The sequence below is a fragment of the Drosophila mauritiana genome, chromosome 3R (assembly GCF_004382145.1).
Source record: "Drosophila mauritiana strain mau12 chromosome 3R, ASM438214v1, whole genome shotgun sequence".
Taxonomy (NCBI): Eukaryota; Metazoa; Arthropoda; class Insecta; order Diptera; family Drosophilidae; genus Drosophila; species Drosophila mauritiana.
The window spans coordinates 8,252,490-8,280,386 of record NC_046670.1 but is presented as its reverse complement, the minus strand read 5'-3'; the positions used below and the strand labels follow the sequence as shown (position 1 = coordinate 8,280,386).

Genomic DNA, 27,897 nt, shown 5'->3' with positions numbered 1-27,897 from the left:
ATTTTTCTCTGTTTTGGCCGCGTGGTGCGTACCAGGTAACCTTGTTTCCAACCACTCTTAGGTGGGTACGTTGGCCCGACCCGACTCGACTTGGCCATCCGGCGGACGGCTGTGCCATATAATTTTGGCCCCACCACACAAAGTGTTCTTATGTTTAAGCAGACCGCAGGCAAGCAGAAAGCCACCCGCCCAGAAAGAACCACACCCACACCTTGGGCAAAGGACACGCACAGGGCAAAAATGAAGGCACACCTTAATTTACCTTTGAGCAGACGCCTCCTGCTGCGGCATAGCCTCGTCCTGCCAAGTCCTTGGGCTCATATCGATCGGTGCATTAAAAGTTTCTCACACACACTTGGTAAATAAGTGAATGAAAGAAGCTGCAAAAATAGTTTCGGCACACAAAAAAATTGGAGCTCGTAATTGCATTTACGTGGTTTGGATTTTTGAAGGTTTTCGACTGCTGATTGGGGCGAGCAAACTTTAAATGCAAAGTGAGAAACTTTTCATGCCACGTACAGAAGGAACTAAAGTCCTGGCGGACTAGACATGCCATTCATGAGCCCCAAGCCCCATAATCAATCAATAAAACTGCTCTAACCTTGACATGACTTTCAGTTCAGCTGCCAGTTCTCATTTGCCACGTTAAATGAAAAATGGAAATCAACTAGCCAGCGGAATATCATTGCCCTGATCTCACAATTCTCTACTGGGTCAGTTGATGGCGTTTTTCCTGTAAATTAAAATGGGGAAAATTCGCCGCTAAACTTCTGCCCTAATCACCCAGCGAAAAGGAGAGACTTGAATAAATTTAAAACTTTCTTTGGTGTTTCGCAACTTTTTGCATAAGAAATGTAACACCAGTGACAGGGAAAAAGAGTTCAGACAAAAAGGTGAGCGAAAAACTTTGCCATTGAATTTTTTAAGCCATTTTTTGCGGGATCTTAACATAATTCTGTGGCCTTTTGAGCCCTTGATAAATTGCAGAAAGTGCTTGTCAAGTGATAAATGACAATGAAATTGGCAAATTGTGCGACATTCGGGTCAAAAAATCCAACAAAAGCTAGATATATTTTGTGGTGGGTGGTTGGTTAGTCCCTGCATTGCAGTCCTTCACACCAGAGATATTAATCAGTGTCCTGTTCTGCCAGCCAGTCGCATTGTCGTGCCCACTTGAGAAGAAATGTCTGTTTATTGTTCGGGCAATTGCTGAAATTAACAAAGAAATTGCCCAATTGTTGTCCAGGGAGTTGGGTTCTGCCAAAATAATTACAACTGCTGTAGCAAGAAAATAAACCAAAATCTGTTGTTGTAAAATAATTACATTTGGTCGGTGTGCGTGTATTTCCCTGGCTGAGAAGGACAAGTAAGGAAAACTCAGCAAGTAAGTCCCCAAACTTGCCTTACATAAGCCACACAAAAATGGCAAAATCGCAAAAGCACGCAATGACAAAATGGGCGCAAAAAATAGGCACAAAAACAGTCGCAAGACACACAAACAAACAAACTAACAACATTTGCTAACCGACAGGTGAGAGCGACCGGCCAAAAGGAAATTGATTTTCTCCGCACACTTCAAATAGAATCTTATTCAAATGTGCTCAACTGGGCGAGAGTAATGGGCCTGGGAAAACGGGAAGCGGGCCAAGCGGATGAGGGGCAGGATTTGCCAGCCAATTGGCTATCGAAAGCCCGGCGGAGGCGCAGGCGCATGCGCAGATGTCCTGCGCCATGGAAGGCGCAAGGTGGGGAGCTCCAGCCTTCCAGGCTGAATACCTACTGCTGCTCGACGCTTTTTGGCGAGCCGTCGCCAGACAGAAGTTACCTTTGCTCCTGCCCGGACGACTGAACGCACGCTGCTGCTGTATCGCCGTGGTCGCCGTCCGTCGCCTGGAAAAAAGAACTCCCCGGAGCTACATTGTATAGCCAGGAATAGAAAAAAAAACAAAAAATAAAAGAAGTATCATTTTTTGTGGACGAGCTCAGCCAGGGAAATCCAAGCGAACGAGCGGTCGAGCGTTGCGGTTGCATTGCGGGTAGAGTGTCAGTGTGTGTGTGTTTTGGCGTCGGTGTGAGCGTCTTGGCGATCGATTAGCGCGCGCTGCCCTTTTACATAATCGCAGCGAGAAAAGTCCGCGCGCTTTCGTGTGCTTTTGGGTGATTTTGGGTGATTTGGGCGATCATCCCAACCGACAAGAGAAAAAAAAGGGGCCAAACCAAGCGGATCCGAAAGGAGCGAACGTGGCGTCCAACGAGGCCAGCACCAGCGCCGCGGGCAGTGGCCCGGAGTCCGCCGCCCTGTTCTCCAAGTTGCGTAGCTTCTCCATTGGCAGCGGGCCCAACTCGCCGCAGCGCGTCGTCTCCAATCTCCGAGGATTCCTCACCCATCGCCTCAGCAACATCACACCGAGCGACACAGGTGAGTAACAAACATAGTTACTGCTTGGTTGGGACTTGCATAACGTGGCTGGGTCATAATTAAAATTAAACAACATCTAGTCGCAGGCACACTAGAGCACTGGGCCCGCTGGCCAAGTGGTTCGTCCTCGTCCTCAAAGGCCTCCCGCTCATCAGCGTTGTCCTTTGGCGCACAAGTGTGGCTACATATATATATATACATATATACACCTCTATGTGTGTGTATTTTTATGGACATGGAGAGCTCGTTCGTGAGCTCGACACTTGCCACATTTCACAGGGTAGACACATTTTATTTATGGCCCCAAAACAGCACGAGGAAACCGAAAGCCGTAGGTTCGTAGGTTTCGTTTCACTCAATGGGTATCCGTGGAACAACATGGGAACACGGAACGGAACGTAACGGAATGGAACAGTTACCGTTCGACCGCCTACCGCCCAAGCTCAAAGACTTTAGCTCTTATGTAATTCCACGGACTGTCCAGGTGCCATTTCACACGAAGAAAACTTTTTGTATTGGAAATCTAGCAGTTTTAAAAACTATTTCAAATCACTTTTAAAGTTCGATGCGAAATACGAAATATATATATATATAATATTTAAATAAATAAATTTACTGCAGTTTCTAAAATTTTCATTGAATATTTAAAAATGGTTTGTAGGGTTAGTAAGCTTGCTCTTTCAGAGAAAGAATTTTTTGGATTGTTGATTACGAATTAAAATTACGGATTGTTTAAAGATACATTTTTTAAAATCAATTCTTTCTTTCCAAAACTTAGAATTCGAGGTAGTTAATAAAGTTTTTGACAATGGCACAGTTTGAAAGCATTTTTATAATATTATTATACTTCTACTGAGTACTTACTTTACTTCTCATGAATGTATAGCCAAGTTACTTTCCTTAGATAATTTTAAAATGCTACTTACTTATACCATTCCTAACGAATGGTAAAAAACCATTTCAGCACTGCCTTTGGAAATGTATTTAGTCTGAAGAAATCTCCATTGGCATTTAATGCCCAAATTCCTCTGATCGTCGTTGTTTTAGTACTTTTCTGCGGTCACCAATTGAGAATCAATTAGCCGAGAATCGCAAACAACTGCCTTTATTAGATTGCGTCGGCTAATCAAATTTGTGTCTGCTGTCCCATTAAATCATTAAGATCCTCCTCTTGTGGAATGTGTAGAATGTGGTCCGGCTGGAGTTCATCAAGGCTGCCACCACTACCACTACTGTCATCCATGGGCCAAAGGAAACGCCACCATGCCGAAAGCCACCTGCCAGAGGAAGCAATTTTCTCTGGTGCTGCGGCTGCTGCATAATGAAGGCAATAAATATAAATTTCACACACAAACACAAACAAGACGACGCCGTCGTCATTAGATTGTTTGCCTTTGCGTTTGTAACGCTGATGTGTTCATAGTGGTTTCGTGTCAAAACAAAAGGGGGCGCACCACCACCCAGTCACCACCACCACCAGAAACCACCGAGAAACTACAGACCGAGTTCCTCCTCCTATATTTTTTGCCCATCTACGGCAGCCCGAGGGGATGGAAAAATGCCAGAAACAAAGGCTGGCAGGAAGGTAGCTCGTAATAAGCTAAACGAGAAACAAGTAACGCATTTGTCTTGATGCCGTCTGATAAGAACGCGCCCGAACATCTCGAGGGTTGCCCGCTCGGCATTGAGCCATCAGGATTCGAAGGGGGGACAATGCGGCCAGGGGCTGGCGGGTGAAAGGGGAAGAAGGGGGAGAAAGGAGCTGGATCTGGACCAGAAGTTGCACCCAAGTAGCGACATCAAAAGTCGTAAACGGGCCGCTGATGGTGTTGTTGATTGCTCCGCATTTGCCAAGCTACAAATGGTTACATTTTAGGACCTGGGTTCGATGCTGGAAATTAGCAATTTGCCAGGACGAATACGATATCGCAGTTATTAATCAAAAGTGCACGCAGAGAAAAGTTGGGTATACTAGTATATAAAAGCAAAATATACTCTCGAGCGTGAACTATTCAAATTTTACAGCTGGTAACTAGTAACTATATTAAAAGCTTAGATTGATTTCTTCGAAAAGTTTGTTATATATCCTTTAAATCTCATACTTTAGACTGGCTGGCAGTTGTAATTTGAAGAAGTTCGACATTTTTAGATGTCTGAGATATCATCTTCTGTCTATTGTTCGCTGTGCACAAAACTACTTGAAACACGAACTGCTGAATGGGAGACATAAAGGTAAATTACTTTTACCCTGCAAAAAATAAAGGCATTGAGTGCGGCAAGTCCGAGTAATTTATGTGGAAATCAATTTGTAATCCAACGCTCACAGTTGACCAAAAAGGGATGTTCGGTGGAAACTGCACATGTGTGCAAAAACATGGACATTAGACACGCACACCCACACGGGGAAGATCGAGAAAAAGGAAACCATTTGGGGCTCACTCCCCCAATAGCCCCGCCCATTTAATGTTTTGATTTATAGACAGACCCCACCCCCAGCCCCGCACTAAAGGAGCTGCTCCATACGCCCCGTGGTACCATCAGTGCCACCTAAATGGCGCCCTTTGTGCGCTCGTGCTCCTTTATTTCCATTTCGGGGCAGCTGGAAACTGGAGTACGGATCCTCGGGCTAAGTGGCTGCGTGTCCACTGGGAGTTGATAAAAGCACATCAGCGCGGCAACAATAAGAGCAATAAAAACAAGGACCTGCAGCGCAGAGGGTTGCTTACAAAGGCAAAAGGGGATAGATACCCGGTTTAAATTGACATTTTCCTTCGTCCCAAAAACTTTGGCAATTAAAAAAGTTCTTTACTAGCCGAGCTAAAGCCAACCCGGTAAAATCGATTGCACAAGAATCGCAAGACCGCGACAAGACAATTAAACTTGAAACAGAAATGTCACTTGGCAGTTGGAAGAGGGTTAAGGTAACGCTAGCAACGCTGGCCAAGTTAATCGATCAAGAGTGGCCAAGGTGAGGCTCATTAGCTGGTCACAGTTCATTAGAGCCAATTGCTCGGGAACGTGTCTTAGCCACATACTAACTACGGCACTGCTGCCCACCCCCAACAGAACTTCAACCCTTCGAGCCACTTGAACAAAGCAGCTTACACCACTTGCGGGGAGTTTTACAAGTTCAGCACTTATGAAGATGGGGGTTGGTATCTCGAATCCAAATCCATATTGCGGACCTAACACTTGTGAGGATTTTCCGCCGGCTTTTGTCGAGTGCGGCTTACCATAAATATTATGATATATTTTATTTGCTGCCCCACCTTTGAAATTGGCACGAAATAACGAAAAACGAAATATACTCTAGATTATTAATTTTAATGGCATTCGCTGCGTTGCCTGGGCAATGGCAAAGCGCCAAAGCTCACAGTTACATGCCATCTCATTGCAAATTCAAGTCGAACGAAGCCCACGATATAGTGTTTTTTTTTATGTCTTACCCTTCAGGGGAGCGAGGGCAGAATGAAATTGTATTTTACGCTGATTACCTCGTCAGACAGACGCTGGCACACCCAGGACTAAAAAAGCGAATGTAATTTCATTCCCCTTTCTCGCAAAGCAAACATCCTTTGCTGTTGCTTAAAAAACGACAGGACGACAGGCTGCGGATGTTCCCAGGGTTACGAGGCGGGTGGCAAAAGTCGGCGATCATCCTGCCATTGAAAAGGCTAGTGGGTGGAGCTTTAAGCCTGGCTGAGAAGAAAACACTTCCTGCAATTGCTGCCCCAGAATCCCATTTCGTCCTTTGTTGTCTGGCAGAAGATTAAATTTTGGCTTTGCCTAGATGGATTGGAGCTGGAAAACTTAAAGCCTTCTGAATATTTAAGGCAGCACCTGAAGCCCCAGCACAGCTAGCCTATTATTTATGAGACACAAAGTAGAAACTACACTAGGCTTCCTTCTCCGGAGCCTGGAAAAACACATGGGCCGTCATAATTTACTGCGGTGGAAGCTGCATAAAATATGATGAACGCTTGGCCTGCTAATTGAGCCAGTCGGAAGTTGCCACTCGACCCCAAAAGAAGATGAAAAGGAAACCCAGCAGGAGCTGCAACAAAAGGTCAGGCGAAACGACTAACTAAAACGCAAAGCAAATTCACGACCACAAGCCAACCGAATTTTCCATAAATGTTCGAGCATTGCCTGGGAAATCCATCAGCTGTCCAGGCAGCTTTGCCAGACAGGGCGGAAAAATCAATAAAATTATAAAAGCGTAAATACAAATTGCTAGCTCATTTATAAACAGACATAAGTAGGTGTGTTCCTTTCAAATAGATAATCAGTCAAGTAAATATAATAAAACTTCTTTGAAAACATGCTGAAATATTTATAGGAATGAAAGAAGCGAAGTTTTTGATGTCTTGTCATGGGCACGAGTTTTGTGAAATTTGAACAGCTTATATAATTGTTTATCATGCCATATAAGGATTATTGGCTAGGAACAATATTTTAATATTCCGATAAGACCTTCATTGAGTTGCGGAACATTATATGTATCTTAAAGACGTATATTAAAGAATAACTTCGTTCAAGGTTCTTTTGCTGATGTTTTGTTATAATATTCCTTTAAAATACGTGAGATACATTGAATGGTCTGTTTAGTGGGGACCCTGTTGTAATCAACATGTAGGCACACGTTTCTGCACTTGACTTGAGCAGCAGCTGCAGGCGCTCGACCCAGGAGCAACCCCTGGTGCTGATAAAAGCCCGCCAACCACCAGCACCAGATCCAACACCACCACCATCGCACCAGGGTCAAGTGCGTCCACCCACCTGACCCACCGGGCCTCCTCCAGCGGATTTTGTTGTTGGGGGAAAGCACTCATGCATGGAGAAAACTCAAAAATTAAAGTCGCTGGATGAAAAATAAAAGCAAGAGCCCCACACGGTCGCAAAGCATAATTGACTCATGGACAGCCCGGGGGCTGTTGCCATATACATTTATACATACATACATATTAATATATGTATTTAAGAGTAGCTAGGTGAAAGTGGGTGGGTGACCAGGACAGAACCCACGGCTGTCGGGGCGGTTTGGAGCAGATACACGGACGTGGTCATGAAAATTTAATGATAAAACGAAATGTTTTTGTTACGTCTCGCGTACACCAAAGCCTCATAAGGGGCGGCTCTGAATTTGGATGGATGGGGATGGTGTATGCCACATAGTAGTAGCAACAAAAAAAAGTGGGGCAGGGGTCATATTTATACGCAGCACACGTCGTATTTTCATGTTTACCCAAATGGGGTGGCTGGTCGTCGAGCGCTAGAAGGTAGATAAATGTTGAAATTAGATCGGCATTGATAGCCGGCACAGCAGCGATGTTAGCTAAAGGAAGTTTTTTAACACCATGAAGCCCTAATGAACTTAGGTGGCTGTTTTTTAAGCATAAGTCCAGACTGTATTACACAAAAACAATGAATTATTAAGATCTCACAGATAATTCTTTATATTAATGCCAAATGCTTACTAACATTTAAAAAACAAAATTTTGATACTTTAGTTTTTGCTTGTCCACCGATACTCTTCGTAAAATTGTATTCCTTATTTAAACACAATGCTTGGGTGAACTTAAGCTCCCTTTTGTTCGCATTCAAGTATTTTCTGATGTCGTGCAAGTTGAGTGGGTCTTTTTTTGTGAAGTAAAAGCAATAATTATAATTACTGTGTCGATGAGTGCAACCGCGTGGCTCTGAGAACACTTGGCTCCGCTTACATGCCCACAAAATCCAATTAAAATAATTGCTACACCCTTATATAATCACCCTGGACCCACAAATGTGTTCAATGAATTAATTGTAGAATTTACTTTACACGTACTTTTCGGTATTCGTTTTATGATTGAAATGTGTGTCCCTCGAAGAGAAGAACCTAAAACTGAAAGATATCCCTAATCCTATGTAATCGAAACAATGCGAATGCCACGAACTAATCCTAATAAAATACAATTTCTGTTCACCAGCAGGCAGCCTTTTGCAACACAGAAACAACATTTCAATCATAAAATAGACCCAACTAACCAACTAATCCTAGTTAAGAGTAAGAAAGAGAAAGAAGCACATGTGCGAAAGAGAGTGCTGCTAAAAAATTAAGAAAATAAATGTAGCACGGCAATCAAGCAACAAAATTAAAGAAAAGACTAACGAAATCTTGTTTCTGTGTCGTTAAAGGTTGTTCACTGGCATGCCAACAACTCGTACACCTCCAACTACAACAACCACACCAAAACATGTAAAACCACACAGCAACAACATCAAGAGCAGGAGCAAACAACACAGTTAACCACAAGCAACGACAAACCACCTCAGAGCGGGCAATTAGCGGAGCGGAAACGGAAGCGGCCATATTTGTAGCGAGAGCTAAGCAATTTCCGGCTGTAAGAATGGCAGGCCCGCCGATCGGCGCATAAAAGCTTTAAGGCAACAGAGAAGAGTACAAAACAGGAAAAGAAGAGACAAAGAGAGAGGGGGAGGAAATCCCGAAGAAACTGGATCAGAACTTTGTACACCTCAGCAATTGAAACTAATTAATTGCAACCAAAATGGCCTCATTCCAAATACCTGTTATCAACCTGGAGGTGCGCGAGGTCAAGGACATCGTGTGGGAGAAGATCCAGGAGCCGGTGAACCAGCGACGCCTCATCCTCGTGATTGTGTCGATAGCCCTGCTGCTGGACAACATGCTGTACATGGTGATAGTGCCGATTATACCCGACTATTTAAGAGAGATTGGCAGCTTCGATGACGGGCCGACGCCTCCGCCGTTGAGGGATAACATCACGGGAAAAATCATACCCGTGCATCATGATCATCACGGGCAGGACTCAGCCACGGGCATCCTATTCGCCTCGAAGGCCATCGTCCAGCTGATGGTGAATCCGTTTTCGGGCGGCCTCATCGACAAGATCGGCTACGATTTGCCCATGATGATCGGCCTGACCATCATGTTCTTCTCCACGGCCGTCTTTGCTTGTGGCAGCAGCTACAGTGTCCTGTTCTTCGCCCGATCCCTGCAAGGAGCCGGTTCCGCCTTTGCAGACACCGCCGGATTGGCCATGATAGCCGATCGGTTCACCGAGGAGAACGAGCGTTCGCAGGCCCTTGGCATTGCGTTGGCCTTCATCAGTTTCGGATGCCTGGTGGCGCCTCCGTTTGGCGGAGCGCTCTACCAGTTCGCCGGAAAGGAAGTGCCCTTCCTGATCCTGGCGCTGGTGTGCCTACTGGACGGGCTGATGCTGCTGCTGGTGATGAAACCGGTCAAGGAGGCGATGAAGCAAAGCAAGGATGTTCAGGACCAAGTAATACCCATCTGGCGCCTGCTGATGGATCCCTATATTGCCGTCTGTGCCGGGGCACTGACCATGTCCAATGTGGCGCTGGCCTTCCTGGAGCCCACCATCTCGCTGTGGATGGAGGACAACATGACCACGGACAACTGGAAGATCGGCATGGTCTGGCTACCCGCCTTCTTTCCACACGTTCTGGGCGTGGTCATTACGGTGAAGATGGCCCGCAAGTATCCGCAGCACCAGTGGTTAATGGCCGCCGGTGGATTGGCCCTGGAGGGCTTCTCCTGCTTCATCATACCGTTCTGCAGTGGCTACAAGATGCTCATGCTGCCCATCTGTGTGATCTGCTTTGGAATTGCCCTAATAGACACGGCTCTACTGCCCACACTCGGCTATCTGGTGGACGTGCGATATGTGTCGGTGTACGGCAGTATCTATGCCATAGCGGATATATCCTATTCGATCGCTTATGCCGTAGGGCCCATCATCGCCGGCGGAGTGGTGGAGGCCATTGGGTTTACGGCTCTCAACTTCTTGATAGCCTTCTCGAATCTGGCCTATGTGCCCGTGCTGCGAAAGCTACGCAACATCTACGACTTCAAGCCGTTCGAGAATGAGGCCAACATCCTGATGCAGGACCCGCCCAACAAGGAGTACCAGACCTATGTGATGCACGACCAGAAGCCAGTCGAGGGTGGCGTCAAGAACCATCTGGAGTACGGCCAGCAGTATCAGCAGGAGCAGGAGACCAATCTGGATGACCAGCAGTACGAGTACCAGCAGCAGCAGCAGGGATACCAGCAAGGATATCAGCAGGATCAGGGCTACCAGCCGGGCTACCAGGAGCAGGGCGGCAGCTACGCCCCGCAAGGTCAGCCCCGTGTGGCCAATCCCTTCCAGCAGCAGCAGCAGCAACAACAGCAGCAGGTCCAGAGCAGAGGTCCTGCCGCCCCAGCGAATCCCTTTAGGCAAGGATTTTAAACTGTTGCCCCACATGCCCAAAGCAAAACAGATACTCCTAGTTTTAAATCGTGTTCTTTTGCACACCTCCGTGTGCAATATTCTGTTCTCTGTTGAACCCACTCTAATCTAGACACAAGACACATACACATATATTATTACTATAGAAATATAGGCAAGTGGTACGTACACTATAACGAGCATAACATGCAGATAGTTAAAATAGCAGCTAGTTAATGCCTTGCACCGCACCAAGTTTTGTATCATACACGAATGTTGAAGCAACCGAGGACAGTGATGGGTAAGGTAGGACTTGAGTTTACTTGGATGTGGAAATGGACCTAAAGGACACTAAAAGGATGGAAGCTTATATTTTAAAATCCAATTTAAAGTTACAAAACTTAAAAGGCAAGCGAAAGTGCGAACTGAATTTGTTTTAATTAACAAAGCTAATACCAAAAAAGGAAGTTAATACAATATAATACTAAAATCAAGCTATTTGTAAAGATGACATTATATGCGAACAGTCCATTATTTCGAAATGCCATAAAAATCATTGTTTCAGTAACTAGCAAGGCAAAATGCAATTTGAAAACTAAATATCCAATATTCCTATCCAAGTAAGCCGCCAAACTACCAGGCCTAAGAAATGCCCATCACTGATATAACGCATATATGCTATATAGAGCGGTCCGATCGGATCGCCTATGCCCTATACTCAGTACTCATGCAGCCGTTTTCGTGTCTATCAGTCAGTGAAGCTAGAGAAACCAAAGCCTAGTCATAGATAGTTGATAAGGGGAGGATTCGGACTCGGTATCGAACTCCCGCCCCATCAAGTATACACACAAGTATCAGATATTATATACACGCATACACATATATATATATATATATATATCTATATACAAGCTAGCTGTGTAAGCAGCTCAGCTGACCAGAGGACCACTTTTGCCCGAGTGCCGCCGCTAGACAAGCAATGGCATCCATATCGCAGACATATCACAAGTTGCACAAATCGAAACCCTCCCACGCCCACTACAAAAAAGAGGAACTCCTTCGGGTGTCATTGTGGCGGACTTGGGACGAGAGTGGATTCCCGGCCAGAGGGGCTATATGATTTCCGGTTTGAAAAGCATTATGAGTTGAAAGTTTCTTAAACATAAGACACAACCAAGGTAACGATACATATCAGAGTCTCGATGGCTCGCCTGTTAAAATTACCAAAAGTGATATTACTTATTGCTACTAGTCTATATACAACATACATACATATATCGTATCATATCGATAGCATACACAACTAGTTTTAGGACGTACATGAAGATGTGTACATAAGTTATACAACAACCAATGGAAACAGAAATCAATTGAGATTCAAATTCAAGTTTCATATTTACCTACCAATCAATTATTATTTGCTTGTTGACTCTATGTGCACATGGGCGGTTCCAGCCATGGAAACTGCCGCCATAGTAGATCTTCGATAGCATAGCATAAATGTGTGTACCTTGTCTATAAGATAAAGATAAACCTAACTGAATAATATGAACATATTTACTAACGATTATTGTAGTCATACAGTATTTTAATTCGTTTCGACTGCACCACTTTTTAGGGCAGTTTACTGCCCCTATATTATACACCATTTAGTCGGACCTAAGATCCGTCATATCGATAAGTAAATTGATCTTTTATATACAATTCAGCATGCGTATATGGATTTCGGAATATTTATCTACACTTTTCGAATGTGTTTAGTCGAAGTTTAGAGTTGATTGCGAGTATATCACAGACTTTCTATATCCGTAAACATATCAGTCAAACGGCCATTTAAACACTGATATTAATTTAGCGAAATCAATTGGTTAGATCGCAGTCTGCATAAATATACACTAACAGAAATGCACTGATTTTGACGAAGTTACAAAATACGTTCATAAGATTTTAGAAAAATGCTCGTTTCGATACTTTCATTAATTTTGTTTTAGATACTCTAGATAAACAACAACGTTATCTGTTTTTATGGATTGTCAGCTTTATATTTAATTAAATTCCATTATTTTCCCTATTTTACCGACACTAAATATATGTACTTACAAAATATATACATAGTTCTACAAATTTACAAAACTGTAGAAAGGCTCTAACTATAATATGAATTAAACTCATGAAAAAATCTCCCATCAAATGTATCAATTAAAACGAAGACGAGTAGTGGTGACAAGAGAAGTGTTAAAGCAACTACATATTTATATATAAAGCGAAGATGAATAAAAGCAGAACAATTAATATAGTCAAATAATATATATTATTATGTAACATATTATAACCTTCTTTATTTAAGTAGCTAACAATAGAATTCTAATAACAACTAACTAAACATATATACAACAATATATATGAACATGTATAACAAGACACCGAAAAAGCAATATTTATATAAGTTTCCTTTGAAACAATCATCTAAAAACAAAAATGCCAGGTCTTAAAGTCATGTAAGGATTCAAATTCCGTTTAAAAATAATAAGACATTAACTTTAGTCCGTTCCTTTCACTCACATATGATTGATTTTTACATGACTTTCGAAACTGGACGTAGATAGATGTCAAACAAATAAAAAAACGACAATTTCAGGCATTCAAGATTTCAATAGATTTGAACAGTTTTAACCAAAGTTTGGTAGAGCGCAACATGTATATGAATCTTCCACTTTTGGTTTACAAATAAATATATACATATATGAATATACAGCTAAGGAATAACCATCACATTATGTACTCAAAGGACGAGGACCCTGAAGGTCGATGGTGAAGAGCCTGAAGGATATGTGTGCAGCAGTGCCGGCAATGTGTAATAACTTACTAAACAAATAAGAGCAAATGGAACGCATAAACTGTATGTGTTACAAGCAAATAATTATAAATATAAATATTAAAATAAAAGCATAAGAGAAATGTATGATAACATACATATAAGTAAAATATACATTTATAAAATGAATTATTAAACACGATAGCAGTTAATCGAGTGGTTATACTCTGCGTATTACAAGTGTTGAATGTTCAATAGCATTATATGAATTATGAATTATATGCAATAACTGTGCGCTATGGATAATTAATTAATGAACAAAATTCATTTTTAATATCGAATATATACTAAATGATATAGGGATTTTACCTTGGCAACAAAACCAGTAGCACACAAAAATAATTTCATATTTTTTCATATGAGAATTGCCTCTCCGACAGTTTCTATGTGTTGTGCGTGTGAAGAACGTTTTAGAAAATTTAATTGTATACCCTAGACAAAATAAAATGACACACAAACTTATGTAATGCCCCCCAGTTCGGTTTTGTATTGTATATAAGGCATATTGTTAGTTTCGAATGTCCTTTTGGTAGAAGTCAAAGTGTTTCAAGTACATACTTACATAGATGGTACAGAGCTAAATTATACAAAGATCTTTGCAATTTGTTTCGGCTAATGTTATAGACGTTTGTGTTACATATCTAACAATAATTATAACGGTAAACGGTGGAAATTATAATACAAATAATTAAGCAAATGCAAGCCAGAAGAGTATCTAAAATTTTACCAAATATCAAAATCCCAGTTCTGTAACGTTGCTGTTCAATTTCCAAGTCTATCCATCTATATTCTATGCGTAATTATGTTTGTATCTGTATATCACAACGTTCTTCAACTATCCCCAAAACGAAACTTAGCAAACTAAGTGCTATGCATATCAAAACGAACGAGAAAGCGAATCGATGTTCGATGTTCGATGACTTAACATGGCTAAAACCCAAAAAACCCTCTATAATCAAATGTAAGCAATAGGGAAAGAAGCAGGAACTGCCTCGAAAACTTCAAGTTCGGATCGATGTGTGTATATTTTCCTTAAGATTCATTCACGGCATAAGTCGGCAAAAATTGAAAGCTTAAACAAATACCAAACTGGCATTTGCCGGATTTGTTCAAGGGTAAAAATACAAATAGAAAACTCGCACACATGACTCTATAAACGTATTTGAACTGCATCGATGAAAGAGAATTCAGAATGGCAGTTGCCTGCTTTCGGCTATTGGAAAAAGCTATGAATAATGAATTGAACGAGCAGAAAAAATTATAACCGAACGTACATTAAAGCATACAGATATTGGCATGAGCTATAGTGGAAAGATAATGCATTATTACAGAGCGACACACCCAACACACACCCACAACCCATACTACACACACCCAACCACCACAACAGAAACAGAGGACAAACAACACAAAACAAACATGTACTATTGAAATATAATTGTTAACCATGAAAAAACGAGTCTTTTCTTAATGGAAACTGGCAGCTCAACCGATCTATTAACGATTAATGCAATTAATTAGCTAATGTGGGCGAAAAAAGGGACCTTCTGTTTCGATTAAAATCGAGCCGCATTGTGTGTACACCTGGTTTCTGGTTTCGTGTCAAGTCGGAACTGGGAAACTTTGGCATTCCAGCATTCATCTCCCAGCTCTGGGGGTTAGTATGTGTACCTATGGACATCCCCATCCAAAAAACCCACGAACTTTCCGGTGGGGAATTGTGTGCGTGCCCCGGGGGCCAGAAATTTGTGTGGAAAATGATTTTATGTTTGCAATTTCCATTAGCAACTTTGGCCCGAGTCACGAACAGCCAACTTTCGTCTACTTATTTATTTCGGATTTTTGGGGGTGGATGCCGCAGGCTGAGATACAGATTCAGCCGCAAACGAAAGGTGGACCGATTCTCGGGCGTGTCTGCCCAAATATTCTGACTGCTTGGCCGCAAACCGCAGGCCAAGTGCAAGTACAAGTCAGCAGAATAGCAATCTCCGCCACAATGCCCAAGCAATTTACGCTTTCCGCTTGTTTCAATCCGAACAATTAAAAGAGTTTCCAATGCCACAATGCGGCAGTTAATTTGAGTTTGGCGCACAAAAGTATGCTAGGCATTTGCTGCTGAAAAGAGAAAAATCCCGGCTCATATCCACAAAAGCGCAGTGAAACAACGGCGCTAAGACCGTAAAGGATTTACGGCTCAATTGCGATGTGCGTGCGATGGCGATGGCGACGGCGACGGGAGCCCCACCATGCCCATCGACATCCCCCAATCCTGGTCCAGGTCCACCCTTGTGAATGGAAGAAAGCCCTTTACGAGCAGCAAAACCGAACAAAAGGAGGAAAACTCATTCACTCGACCATTCATCGTTTGTTTCGACATCCGACAATGTTATGACCCCGCCAGCCGCCAACACTGAAAAAAATTCGTATGAGTGCAATCCGCTTTTCAAAGATAAAACTAAAACTCACTAAAATTAAAGTTAAAGTGCAAGCAAGTTAAACAAAAATACAGAAGGAAGTATTTGATTCAATCAAAATTTCTTCTTTTATAAATAAATACCTCCTAATATAACATATTTATCTAATTAATTTTTAAAAATTTAATAGCAAAGACAAACAATTTGAAAGCGATTGAAATACATTTCTTGATAAGCCCGAATTATATATGTATATTAAATCCGAACCTCTATGGATACACCTCCATATCTAATACCTTTTCTTGGCAAAATGTTGTCTAAGCATTCATCCCTCTTATTTTCCCAGTGTATCTTCATTCACCACCGAACGCTGGTACCAGTTGGTGGCTGCGGTTTGGGGTTCCGGCCTGTTCGACGGGTGTTTTATGTAGTCGCAACGTGTCGCGCCCTCGTCCTGCCGCCTCCTTGGGGTGCGGATTTGTTTTGCCTTTTTAAATTCTTCTCCTTCATTTGCTCCGGTTGCCGGCATCTGCTATTTGGACTGGTCCTAATGAGCTACGGCTGAGCTTGGGGTCGACTGTAGCTAAATTGGAATCATGCCGGCAGAAACATTATTTTTCATTGGGATTACATTTTTATCGCATTGTCTGACAGGCGGCAGCAGTTGCCCGTCGTTGCTGCTTGCTTCGTCCTCTTTTTTGTGGAATGGGCAGCTCGGAATGTCATGAATTCGAGCGTGATTTTTGCAGCTTAATAATGAGCCCTCGGTTTACTGACGCGTTTTATTGGCCAGCATTTAAAGTAGGGGCGTGTTGGCATTAAGCCCAAGATTCCTCGCCGTTAATGTGTGAAATGTCTCCGGCATATCGCCATCCCCATAATGGGAATGGGAATCCCATCCCGTTCCCATTATCCAATATATTCAACCATAATAATAACGAGGCATCGATCTCTATCCGCAAAGTTATGGCTGCGCCCAAATCGAATCATGAGTTGGCACAAAACTGACAGATTCGAGCAAATTGAAGCAGACAGCTACATGGAAAGAAAAGGAAAGGGGAGCGTTACTTTGGGGTAAGTCCCCAAGTTCCGGAAACGGAACTGCGCTGTGTCTGCCACCGAAATGATGCATGAATATCTGATTAGCCGTCTGTCGGGCTAATCAGAAATCCTGGCCAGCAATCAATCAATTGGAAAAGTGTCGCTGCCAATGCATACAATTAAAGGTGACGCAGCAGATACATTTTTAGCTCAGTGAAGCGAAACCAAATGGGACCCATTTCTATTTTAGCATAAGTATTTTAGTTTATTTTTATTTTAATATTATTTTACTTTTTGGTACATTTTTTATTTATATTTAGTATAGATGATTTTGTCATTAAGTCCGGTAACTTGCCCCATCAACCTTCAATTCATTTTCATTTGGGAGGCTCATTTTGTATTTTCCTAGTCCTGGTCAGCGGAAAACTTGGTAATTGGAATTTATATTTTGACATCAAAGTGAAAGTAACAAGCGCCATAACTTTCCCCCAACTTCTTGTAAATTGATATTTGCTCTATTAAGCGAGCGAGATACAGCTACCCCAAATCCATTAGCCAGTGAGATGAGCGATGGGCCACCCCAGAAAAGAGTGGCCCCAAACCAGAGCTTTAATTACTTAATTTGAATTTCTCAACGACGCTTCCTAATACAATTTATTACAATTTGCTGATGGGTACGATGGGTAGATGGCTAAGATGGGTGACCCCGGACAGGTTACATTTTGTGGTTGCTGTTGTTCCAGCTCGGCAAGGACAACAAAGGAACGGACGTTCAAATTGCCGCCACGTGACTCCATTGTGTGATTACCTCCGCCAGCTATGTAGTTGCTCAACTAGGGCATCTTTAGCGAGATAATGAAAAAAGGATAATAAATTGCATTAAATTTGACATCGTTGTGGGTGAGTCGCGTGGCTCTACCCCCACTTCGGTTCAAAGGGAAATAAAGGCCTGTTTGCCGTTTCTGCTCGTTTTCCTTTTATCCCGATTGCCATAGAACAATTTTATTAATAACATTATGATTGTCCTGCCACTTCGAAGGTGGGTGGGGTCGATTTAGCTGGAAATCAAACAGCTACACTAAGCTAGATGGCCGTGCTTCAAAGAGCTCAATGCTTTGACCCTGGAGTGGCTGATATGTCCCCTTAAGTGGCAAGAAGTGAAGATAAGAGGCTTGTTACCTTTGAAAGGAAATGTATTAAAAAATGTAATTTCTACATTGTTTTTGGGCTATGCTCTTTATTTTACTGCCCGTAAACTTGATCTATGGATTTAAATCATTTAATCGCTTGCGCTCGCGTTTGCGGAATTCTTGACGAGCGGATCGTGTAGCTCCATGTATGGTACGGATAACCATGCTTTGATAAAAATTTTTGTTGATAAACATAAGTTTGTCCATAAGTTAGTAACAAATGATTGATGAATAATAGATGATGTTTAATTGATGAAAGGGCGAAGAACAACAGTCATAAAAAACGCCAAAAAACCTTCGATAAAATGCGCTTAAACAGCGGCGATTAATAAAGATTTTGGGTCTCTTTTAACGCAGTTTTTGGGATGTGATTCACAGATGAATCGGCGGTGAATGAAAATACAGGATTGATTATTACACTCTTAGTTTTACTCTAGCTCATTTTGGCCGTCCAATGTATGGCATCTTGCGCATCATGTTATTCTTATGTCTTTGGCTCACAAAGGTCCCAAAGTTCCCCAGACCTTCTTGCCTGAGCCGGAAATTCGAGCTACTCGGGCGCAATGGCAACCGGAAGTGCTTATACAGCTGAATTACAGCAATGACAGCTAAAGTTTTTATGTGTATGTCAGGAGCCAGAAGGCGGACAGTCAAAAGGAAATGGGCCTGGCTTTGAGCCCGAGAATTTTCAGTTTCCTCTGACCAATTTTATTGCATTTCGCCGGCGGAAGCCTGGCCAAGACAATAAATGGCAAACTAGCACGAATTTGTCCGAATCTATGTGTGTTTTGATGCGGGACGATATATGGTTGTGGGTCATCGAGGAGATAATCGATTGCGAGCTAACGGAATTTGAACAGCAGATAAGGGAAATCAAGTTAAGGGTTGTCGAGATCCGATAATTTTCGTCTAAAAAAAAAGCGAAATACTCTAGGTGACGCATAGGCTATACATCTTTTTTTTTTTTTTTGGTGGGGCTGTCAGCCGATCGATAAGGTCGGCATATTTCGGATACCCCAAAACTCTTGAGGCTTGTGACAGTGATTAACTAGTTCGTAACGATTGCGGCAAATTACTCAACCATTTAATTTGGTGTTCAACAAGTGGTTAATCAGCGATTGTCGCGTCGCTCTTGTTTTCTTTGTTATTTCAGGATGGAAAGACTCGATTCTGTCGATACCAAAGAAATGGCTCTCAACGGCCGAGTCTGTGGACGAGTTTGGATTCCCTGACGTGAGTAAAATTGATTAAACCATTTCGAATTCGCCTCCCCATTTCTAGCAAATATTTGCCCTAGGGCTAAACTCGACTGTTACTTGAATAATTCAAAGACAAACACTCGCTCAGACGACAGACTAATCCTGTTTGTTATAATTACAAATGCAAATAACGAGGGCTTTTGTATGGCAACAGGAGCTCGGGTAGCTCCTGGCAACCAACCTGCCTGCGTGCAAACAAGCCGGAAAAACCAACCTTTTCAAAACCCAACCCCCCAACGCTCACACCCTCCCACCCTCTACCCTCTACGCCCCCATACTCACCTGGAAAAAAAGCACAGCAGCCACAGTAACAACCCCCGAAAAGCAGAGTTAGACATCTAAATTGTAAACCGATGGATGACAGGGGAACCCCCCCAAAAAAAAAGACAAGTGACAAGAGACTGGGTATTCGGATATAACAAAAGTTTCAATGGCTTTGAAAGCGGAGAACACGACGTTTCCGGAAGTCAGCGACATGCTGATACCTCGTCGTTTCGTTGTTAAGTGGAAAACTGTGTTTTCGCAGCAGGTAAATCAAGGTCGATGGATAGATACATTTAAATATGAAATTGCAGTCAGAAATCCTGCATTCAAAACCAGCTGCTTTGGCCATCCGGCAATCGATTGGATTGCAGACATCGAAACACAACGATTTTCCCACTTGGGAACTCCTAGAGAAAATCTCTCAATTAAAGTTTCCGGTCGAGGGTGGAAAGCAGAAAACGGAAAAGGAAAAAATGTCAAGGAGTGGAGCACAATGTCAGATTCAAGCCATTCCATTTCTTTTTCTATTTTTTCTTTTTTTGATTTGAAATTGGGCTCCCCAGGGCATAACGTTTTTGTACGAGTATTGCTGGTGGCAGGACAAGGCAACTTTCCATTTGACGCTCGATATTGCCATGCATACAAATGAGGAAATGGGGGAAAACTCCCGGAAAAGCCGGGCAATGTCAAGTGTGGAAGAGAAAAAAAATTTAATTTGCAGCACCACGCAGCTTACTAACCCCATCGAGAACCCTTTGTCCTCACTCCGTTCCATCCTTGCAGACTCTACCCAAGGTGCCCGTTCCAGCACTGGATGGAACGATGGCCGACTATATCCGCGCCCTGGAACCGATTACCACGCCGGCGCAGCTCGAGCGGACCAAGGAGCTGATCAGGCAGTTCTCGGCTCCCCAGGGAATCGGAGCGCGACTGCATCAGTATTTGCTGGACAAACGCGAGGCGGAGGATAACTGGGTAAGCATTAAAAGTGATGAGTTTTGAAATCTAAATAAAAATGCAAAAATAAATAGGTGCTCTTTTTGGCAACAAACAGGTTTATATGTCTATTCGTTTTCTCTTTGATAGCTTACAATCAGAATTTCTTGTAATTAAACTTATATTGGTGCCGTTGAAAAACTAAAAATGATTTCCTTTTCATAATGTGTGTGTGTGTCAACACTTTATTCAGCCAACAAATTTGGGGTTTTGGATAGAATCAACTCGAGGACTTAATCGATGCCGGCCGAAGGTGCGGTCGGAGGACCGTCGTTGATGACAGGAGCTGTGGGCGCGGGCGTCACCGGAGTGGGCACATTGTTGTCATTGGGGGAGGGGGGCTGGGGCACGTAGATGGTGGTGCCAGTGGGGGTAATGATGTCGTCACTGCCGGAGGCCGTGGTGCTGCTAGGAGACTCAGTTGGTGGTACGGGCACCGCGACGGTGGTGGATTCGCCAGGTGCTGCTGTGGTGGACTCGCCGGGTGCCGCAGTGGTGGGGGCAGCGGTAGTTACAGTGGTGGACGCGGTGGTGGGAGCAATGGTGGTTACGGTTGTGGGGGCCACAGTGGTGGCGATGGGCACGCAGGTCACGTCGATGGGCAGACTGCTGCACTGGGCGCTTGGGAAGTAAGTGTCGCAGGTCATGCATCTCTGCATGGCATAGTTGAAGGAGGCGCCTTGGGCACAGCTGGTCGGGACGGCGGTCAGCACTGAGGCACCGGACTGCACCTGTGTGGTGCACTGGTAGTACAAGGTCGCGTTCTCGTAGTTGGGCAACTTGAATCCTGCCTTATTGCATACAACAGGATCAATTTTTTCCGTATACTGAGGATCGTTCTCGCATACGGCCTGGGCTTTTCCGGCCATGGCCACCACGACGGCGAGCACAAAGATCACTTTGGGGTTGAAAAGAATATGAGGAGAATGTGGTTGATGGGCTGGCTATATCCTGTTGGCCTGTGTGAGATGCTGCTTACCGGCTTTCATGTTGGTGGTTTGGTTTTCGGGTTACTTGCACGACTGGAGAAGGAATGCGTCTGGCTGCTAACTCGGCTCACCGATCACTGATGCATTCCAGCCAGCTGGAAAGCCTTTTTATGTGGAGGCAGCCCATGCTAGGCACGTTTAATCAGCCCGCTTCTAGATTAATTCGTGTCTTGTCGGACCGGGTGCGAAATTGAAATCAGCAATGCCAACCAACCACGACGCTTAATTGCGCCTTAGAATCGTTGGCCCGAAGTCTCGGTAATCTCGGCCAGATAACAACGGGGCGGAAACTATTCCGAATCTGGGTGTCAAGTGAGCAAGCAAGCAATAGGAACTTCTCATTCCGAGTGTCATGTCAATTAGCATCGCGAACAGATCATCTGTGGAGGCGGCGATCCCATTCTTACCTGGTAAATGACTTCATGATATTTTCTGGGGAACTCAAGTTCTCAGCACTTTATCACTGGCATTCAGATAGCAGCAGCAGTTGTTGCTACATAAGGTCTATGTTTTGTTCTGGGGAACCACTCCGTTCACCCTGATGGTGATTTCTTAGCATTAAATATTGCAGTTTAATAATTAAGGTATACATTCGTTGAAGGTTTAGAAATCACTTAAAGTATCTGGATTGGTACACTTATGAAAGTGTTATTTCGATGTTATCGAAGTTATCATATCTTAAACCTGCAAAACTTCCCACATTAAAAGGTTTGATTACAATTTTTATAATGTATTCCCAATAAACAGATAACATGCGTGTTATACACCAACAACTTTCTCGAACTTTTGTACTTTTCCACGATATTTGGGCTGCCTTCGAGTAATATCTTATAGCTAGTTATAGTCACCATAATGTGCCATATAATAGCATTGATTTTGTGTTGCCCTGAAATTGACTTCCTTCTCCAACTACGAGTATATAGCTCGTACCTCTCACTGCTATTTCTAGAATTTGCATTTTAAATGTGTAAGTAGATAGTGTCCAACTAATGACCATTTATGGGCGGAGTACACCAATTGTTCAGTTCTCACTGGCAGCTCCTATCTGTTCGTCACTTTTTCCTTTTCGTTTCACATTATCGAATTCGGATGTCTATGGCGGCCTATCAAAATATTCCGTGCCTAACAAGAAATCGCAATCAATTACCCAGTTCTGACTCCCTACCGCGATAAGGAAATTCTGGAAACAACAAATGCCATTCCCCCGAACGCCCCCATTCCCGTCGAGAAAACGAACGAAAGTCGTTGCCAGTTACATATTTAATTACTTTAGGTTGCTATTTAGAGTAGTGAATGAAATTCCGCTTGCTGAACGATGGGCATTGAACTGGCGATCTTCGTTAGGATTGGGATTGGAATTGGGATTTAAGCGGCGGCTGGCTTCTTCTGGGCCTTGCTGGGTGGCGTCGGCTTCTTGGCGGCCTTGGATGGAGTTGGAGCAGCTGGTTTCTTGGCAGCGGCGCTGGGCTTCTTCGCCATGGCTGCCTTGGAGGGCACTGGAACGGTGGCCTTCTTGCCGGGCTGGGGGACCGTGACCTTCTTGCCGGGCACGGGCACAGCTGGCTTAATGGCAACGGTGGGTGGGGTTGGTGGCTCTGGGGCCGGGGTTGGTGGGATGGGGTGCGCCTCAACCTCCTCCTCATGATGCTCGTGGTGCTCCTGGTGCTCATGGTGCTCCGGAGTCTCGGCCTCTGGCTGAGACAGTGCGGAGATCACTGGTGGTGCATTCTCGATAACGTGCATGGTGATGGGAGCAGCGGTGGGCAGGACATCCATCGGGGGAGCTGGGATGTAGTGGGCTGGCGACACGCACTGCTGGAGGACAAAGGTGAAGACCTGGCCGGCCGGACAGTGGACAGTCAACTGGCTGCCGTAGACGCTCGGGCACACATAGTACTCCGAGTTGCTGTGGTAGCTGGGCCAGCGGATGCTGATCTCGCCGCGGGCGCACTGCAGCGTGTAGTCCAAGCGGGCCTGGCTCAAAGCCAGCAGGCTCAAGAAGCACAATGCGAATACTGGGAGGATCGAAGGAGAATAAATATTTTATAGGGAAACTCCGTATACTGTAGGGATCTTTTCACATCCTACCTTTCATCTCTGGGCTGCGTCCGTTTGGTTGGTTATCCGTGGTGCTTCGGGGGAACTGTGGTACTGCTCTTTCAATGGCCCACTTACCATTATTTATACTACTTCGCATCTTGCTATCAGAAATCAGAAATCAGTGATCAGCTATCAGCGATCTCCGCGTGATGCTACGAGATAGACACCCAGACCGCTCCCCAAAAATTCCAAAAAATTCACAGCTAATTGAATTTGTGTCGAACACGACAAGGAAAAATATCAACCACTAACAAGATTTTCATGTAAGGCCTTGGCCAGAAAGAATTCGAACATATCTCTTAATATTCTATTCCCAAAGTCGACTAAAAACAAATTTTAAGACAGTGAGTCCTTTGTTTTGGAACAGGCCTATTACTACTGGCTCAACGAGATGTACATGGACATTCGCATCCCTTTGCCGATCAACTCGAATCCGGGCATGGTGTTCCCGCCGCGTCGCTTCAAGACCGTCCACGACGTGGCCCACTTCGCTGCCCGCCTGCTGGACGGCATCCTGAGCCACCGCGAGATGCTGGACAGTGGGGAGCTGCCGCTGGAGCGGGCCGCCTCGCGGGAGAAGAATCAGCCGCTGTGCATGGCGCAGTACTACCGCCTGCTGGGCTCCTGTCGTCGGCCTGGTGTTAAGCAGGACTCGCAGTTCCTGCCGTCGCGGGAGCGACTGAACGACGAGGATCGCCATGTGGTGGTTATCTGCCGCAACCAAATGTACTGCGTCGTGCTGCAGGCCAGCGATCGTGGAAAGTTGTCGGAGAGTGAGATCGCCTCGCAGATCCTCTATGTCCTCAGTGATGCTCCCTGTCTGCCAGCTAAGCCAGTGCCGGTGGGTCTGCTGACCGCCGAGCCGAGGAGCACGTGGGCACGGGACCGGGAAATGCTTCAGCAGGACGAACGCAATCAACGCAATCTGGAGCTCATCGAGACGGCACAGGTGGTCCTCTGTCTGGACGAACCGCTGGCTGGGAACTTTAATGCGCGCGGTTTTACGGGTGCCACGCCCACTGTTCATCGGGCGGGGGATCGGGACGAGACGAACATGGCCCACGAGATGATCCACGGCGGAGGCAGCGAGTACAACTCCGGAAATCGCTGGTTCGACAAGACCATGCAGGTAATGCAATTTTAACTTCCTTAATTTATTTAATTTTTTAAAAATACCTAACACAACTTTCAAGCTCATTATTTGCACCGATGGAACCTGGGGCCTGTGCTATGAGCACTCCTGTTCCGAGGGCATTGCTGTTGTCCAGCTGCTGGAGAAGATCTACAAGAAAATCGAGGAGCATCCGGACGAGGATAACGGTCTACCGCAACACCACTTGCCACCACCGGAGCGTCTGGAGTGGCATGTGGGTCCGCAACTGCAAGTGCGCTTTGCCCAAGCCTCCAAGAGTGTGGACAAATGCATCGATGACCTGGACTTCTATGTGTACCGCTACCAGAGTTACGGAAAGACCTTCATCAAATCGTGCCAGGTCAGTCCGGATGTGTACATTCAGCTGGCCCTGCAACTGGCCCACTATAAGCTGTATGGACGTCTGGTGGCCACCTACGAGAGTGCGTCCACTCGACGATTTCTGCACGTAAGTATACCGGCATCTCTACAGGAAATGTTGATCGGTTTCATCATCTCTGTATAATCATTTCCAGGGCCGCGTGGACTGCATCAGAGCGGCCAGCACGGAGGCATTGGAGTGGGCCAAGGCCATGTGCCAGGGTGAGGGTGCAAACGTGCCCCTGGAGAGCGATCGCGAGGATGAGGAGGAGTCGCGCAAGGTCAAGTTTAGCATTTACAGTGTGGGTATTCCAGCGCAAAGCCACCACCGTGAAACGAGTAATATATCTTCGCCCTCAACCCACAGAAGGATCACCTCCGTGAGCTTTTCCGGTGCGCCGTCGCCCGCCAGACTGAGGTGATGGTGAAGAACATCCTGGGCAATGGCATCGACATCCCGCTGCTGGGTCTGCGAGAGGCCAGCATAGAGGTCACCGGCGAGATGCACGAGCTGTTCAAAGACGAGTCCTACAACATCTCGCAGTGCTTCCTGCTCTCCACCAGTCAGGTAGTAATGGGCCAACAGGTCCTCGCAAATAAGCACCACTCTGCACTCTATCACCTCTGCACCGCCTAATCAATTCTTGCACCACAGCACCACTGAGCACAAATCAGCTGCACAAATGTAGGTATCGGCTAGAATGAAGATTTCTTCTGGACTTGGCATACATGTATTTGGGATCGTTATAATGATCTTCTTGAAATACCATTCAGGTGGCCTGCTCTACGGACAGCTTCATGGGATACGGACCGGTGACGCCACGTGGCTATGGCTGCTCCTACAATCCGCATCCGGAGCAGATCGTCTTCTGCGTCTCGGCCTTCTACTCCTGTGAGGATACGAGTGCCTCGCGCTACGCCAAATCGCTGCAGGACTCGCTGGACATAATGCGTGATCTACTGCAAAACTAGACGAAAGTGGCCAGGATTGGGGTCCACCAAAACCAAAAACAAACATATCAGTTAATGTACCTAAGCAGGTTAGCGAACGAAAGTAAGTAAGTGTAACTAGCGACCACACGGGCGTTTCATTTGTGACCAAGCACCACCAAGCGAGCCACCCAACGAGGGGTGGGGATCCGAGGAATAAGATGGATAACGATAACGAAATCGGAATCGAAAACTAATGTCAATCAAACTATCAAGTTGAGACAAAAAAACCAAAAAAAAGAAATTAGGAAACTATACGCAACCCATTCGCTTTACATACATATCCGTTACCAAAGTATCCTCGTAGTTTGAATTAGAGCAACTCTAGTCAATTAAATGTTTTAGAGCCGTTTTATGCGCAAACTGTTAGTGCTGTTATCTAAGTGTGTTAATTGTGCTATATTAAATATGAGTGTTATACCAATCACTAACTAACTTAGCAGAGCTTACGAACTTGTTTACCCCACTGTCCGCGAATTATGGCGAGCAAGCTCACAAGTATGCAATACTTTTCGTTACGAAAGTTATGTTTCAAATACGTTCTATAGTCGTTACAAAAGATACTAGCTAAAGCATATACTAAAAGTACTATCTGCGCTTGTTACTGCAATTTCGTTGTTTGTTTGAAGAATTATTACAAAAAAAAATTATATAGTGTCTGTTAATATATTTCCATATATATTCGCGTTTTAGAGAGCAAATGGTATACCGTAACTAAAGGCTTTTTGGATGAATATATATATATATATATATATATGTGTATGTACAACCCGTAACTGAATAATGAAAAGAATGTAGAGGAATATATAGAATACGCGTATAGACTTGAGACGTAACAATACATATCAATAAATTTACATACATCCCAGGAAGGCAAATAATGCCCCACGGCGCAGGACGATTTCGAAAGATATAGATACATATATATAACCTATGTGTGTGTTTGTTTGTCTGTTCGAGCCGTTAGCAAAATAAAAAGATGTTTCGATGGCCATCCAAAGCTGTCAATAATCTGCAAAGAATATATTATATACATAAATACTATACGTATGTTATTTACAATGGAAAATATATGAGAAACGTTAAAGGACAACCAGATACTTATATCAAACTAGTTGCTGTGTTCATTGTTGCTATATATGTACTATATGTATGATTATCTTCTAAACTGTTAACTACGTACTATCCAACTAACTATGTATCCGTTATTATTCGATCTGTGTACCATTACGTTACCATACTGTTCTGTACTGTCGTTAAGTTTGACTCGTTTCCATATGGCCAAGAGCCGCAATTAATGTATGCAAAAATAATCACGAACCGTATAAATTGAAATAAATGCATTACAAACCAAGAGCACCATCATTCCTGACCTACAATTGATCTGCTGGTGAATGAAAATACTCGTACGTATATGGATTTGGATAAGGTGCGCGGACGAATTGGCCACGTATTTTCAGTGACTTCTAAGAATAGATAAGTCGTCGTCTTCCGCTTGAAACAGTCATGGAATCCGAGCTGCGCACTTCTTAATATCCAAGTGGTAAATACGATAACAAATAAATAAATAATGATAAGATAAATAGTGTTTT

At 44.1% G+C, this 27,897-nt stretch overlaps 4 protein-coding genes across 4 annotated transcripts; 2 read left to right on the top strand and 2 right to left on the bottom strand.

Moving 5' to 3' along the window:
* The first annotated feature begins 1,652 nt into the window (after positions 1-1,652).
* LOC117145254 (choline O-acetyltransferase) lies at positions 1,653-27,862 on the top strand. Its single transcript, XM_033310837.1, has 9 exons — positions 1,653-1,745; positions 2,041-2,419; positions 19,348-19,427; positions 20,501-20,692; positions 24,170-24,931; positions 24,996-25,403; positions 25,471-25,617; positions 25,683-25,883; positions 26,090-27,862. The coding sequence occupies exons 1-9, from the start codon at positions 1,653-1,655 to the stop codon at positions 26,285-26,287; spliced, it is 2,460 nt and encodes an 819-aa protein (XP_033166728.1). The 3' UTR covers positions 26,288-27,862.
* Positions 2,333-15,005, top strand: LOC117145965 (vesicular acetylcholine transporter). Its single transcript, XM_033311867.1, has 2 exons — positions 2,333-2,419; positions 8,597-15,005. Exon 2 carries the CDS (start codon positions 8,968-8,970, stop codon positions 10,693-10,695), a length of 1,728 nt encoding a protein of 575 aa, XP_033167758.1. The 5' UTR covers positions 2,333-2,419; positions 8,597-8,967; the 3' UTR covers positions 10,696-15,005.
* On the bottom strand, positions 20,746-21,777 carry LOC117145967 (peritrophin-55). The gene is made up of 2 exons (XM_033311869.1): positions 21,693-21,777; positions 20,746-21,611 (listed from the first exon to the last, which is right to left on the bottom strand). Exons 1-2 carry the CDS (start codon positions 21,700-21,702, stop codon positions 20,947-20,949), a joined length of 675 nt encoding a protein of 224 aa, XP_033167760.1. The 5' UTR covers positions 21,703-21,777; the 3' UTR covers positions 20,746-20,946.
* LOC117145966 (vegetative cell wall protein gp1) lies at positions 22,944-23,901 on the bottom strand. Its single transcript, XM_033311868.1, has 2 exons — positions 23,791-23,901; positions 22,944-23,717 (listed from the first exon to the last, which is right to left on the bottom strand). Exons 1-2 carry the CDS (start codon positions 23,897-23,899, stop codon positions 23,068-23,070), a joined length of 759 nt encoding a protein of 252 aa, XP_033167759.1. The 5' UTR covers positions 23,900-23,901; the 3' UTR covers positions 22,944-23,067.
* Positions 27,863-27,897: the final 35 nt, after the last annotated feature.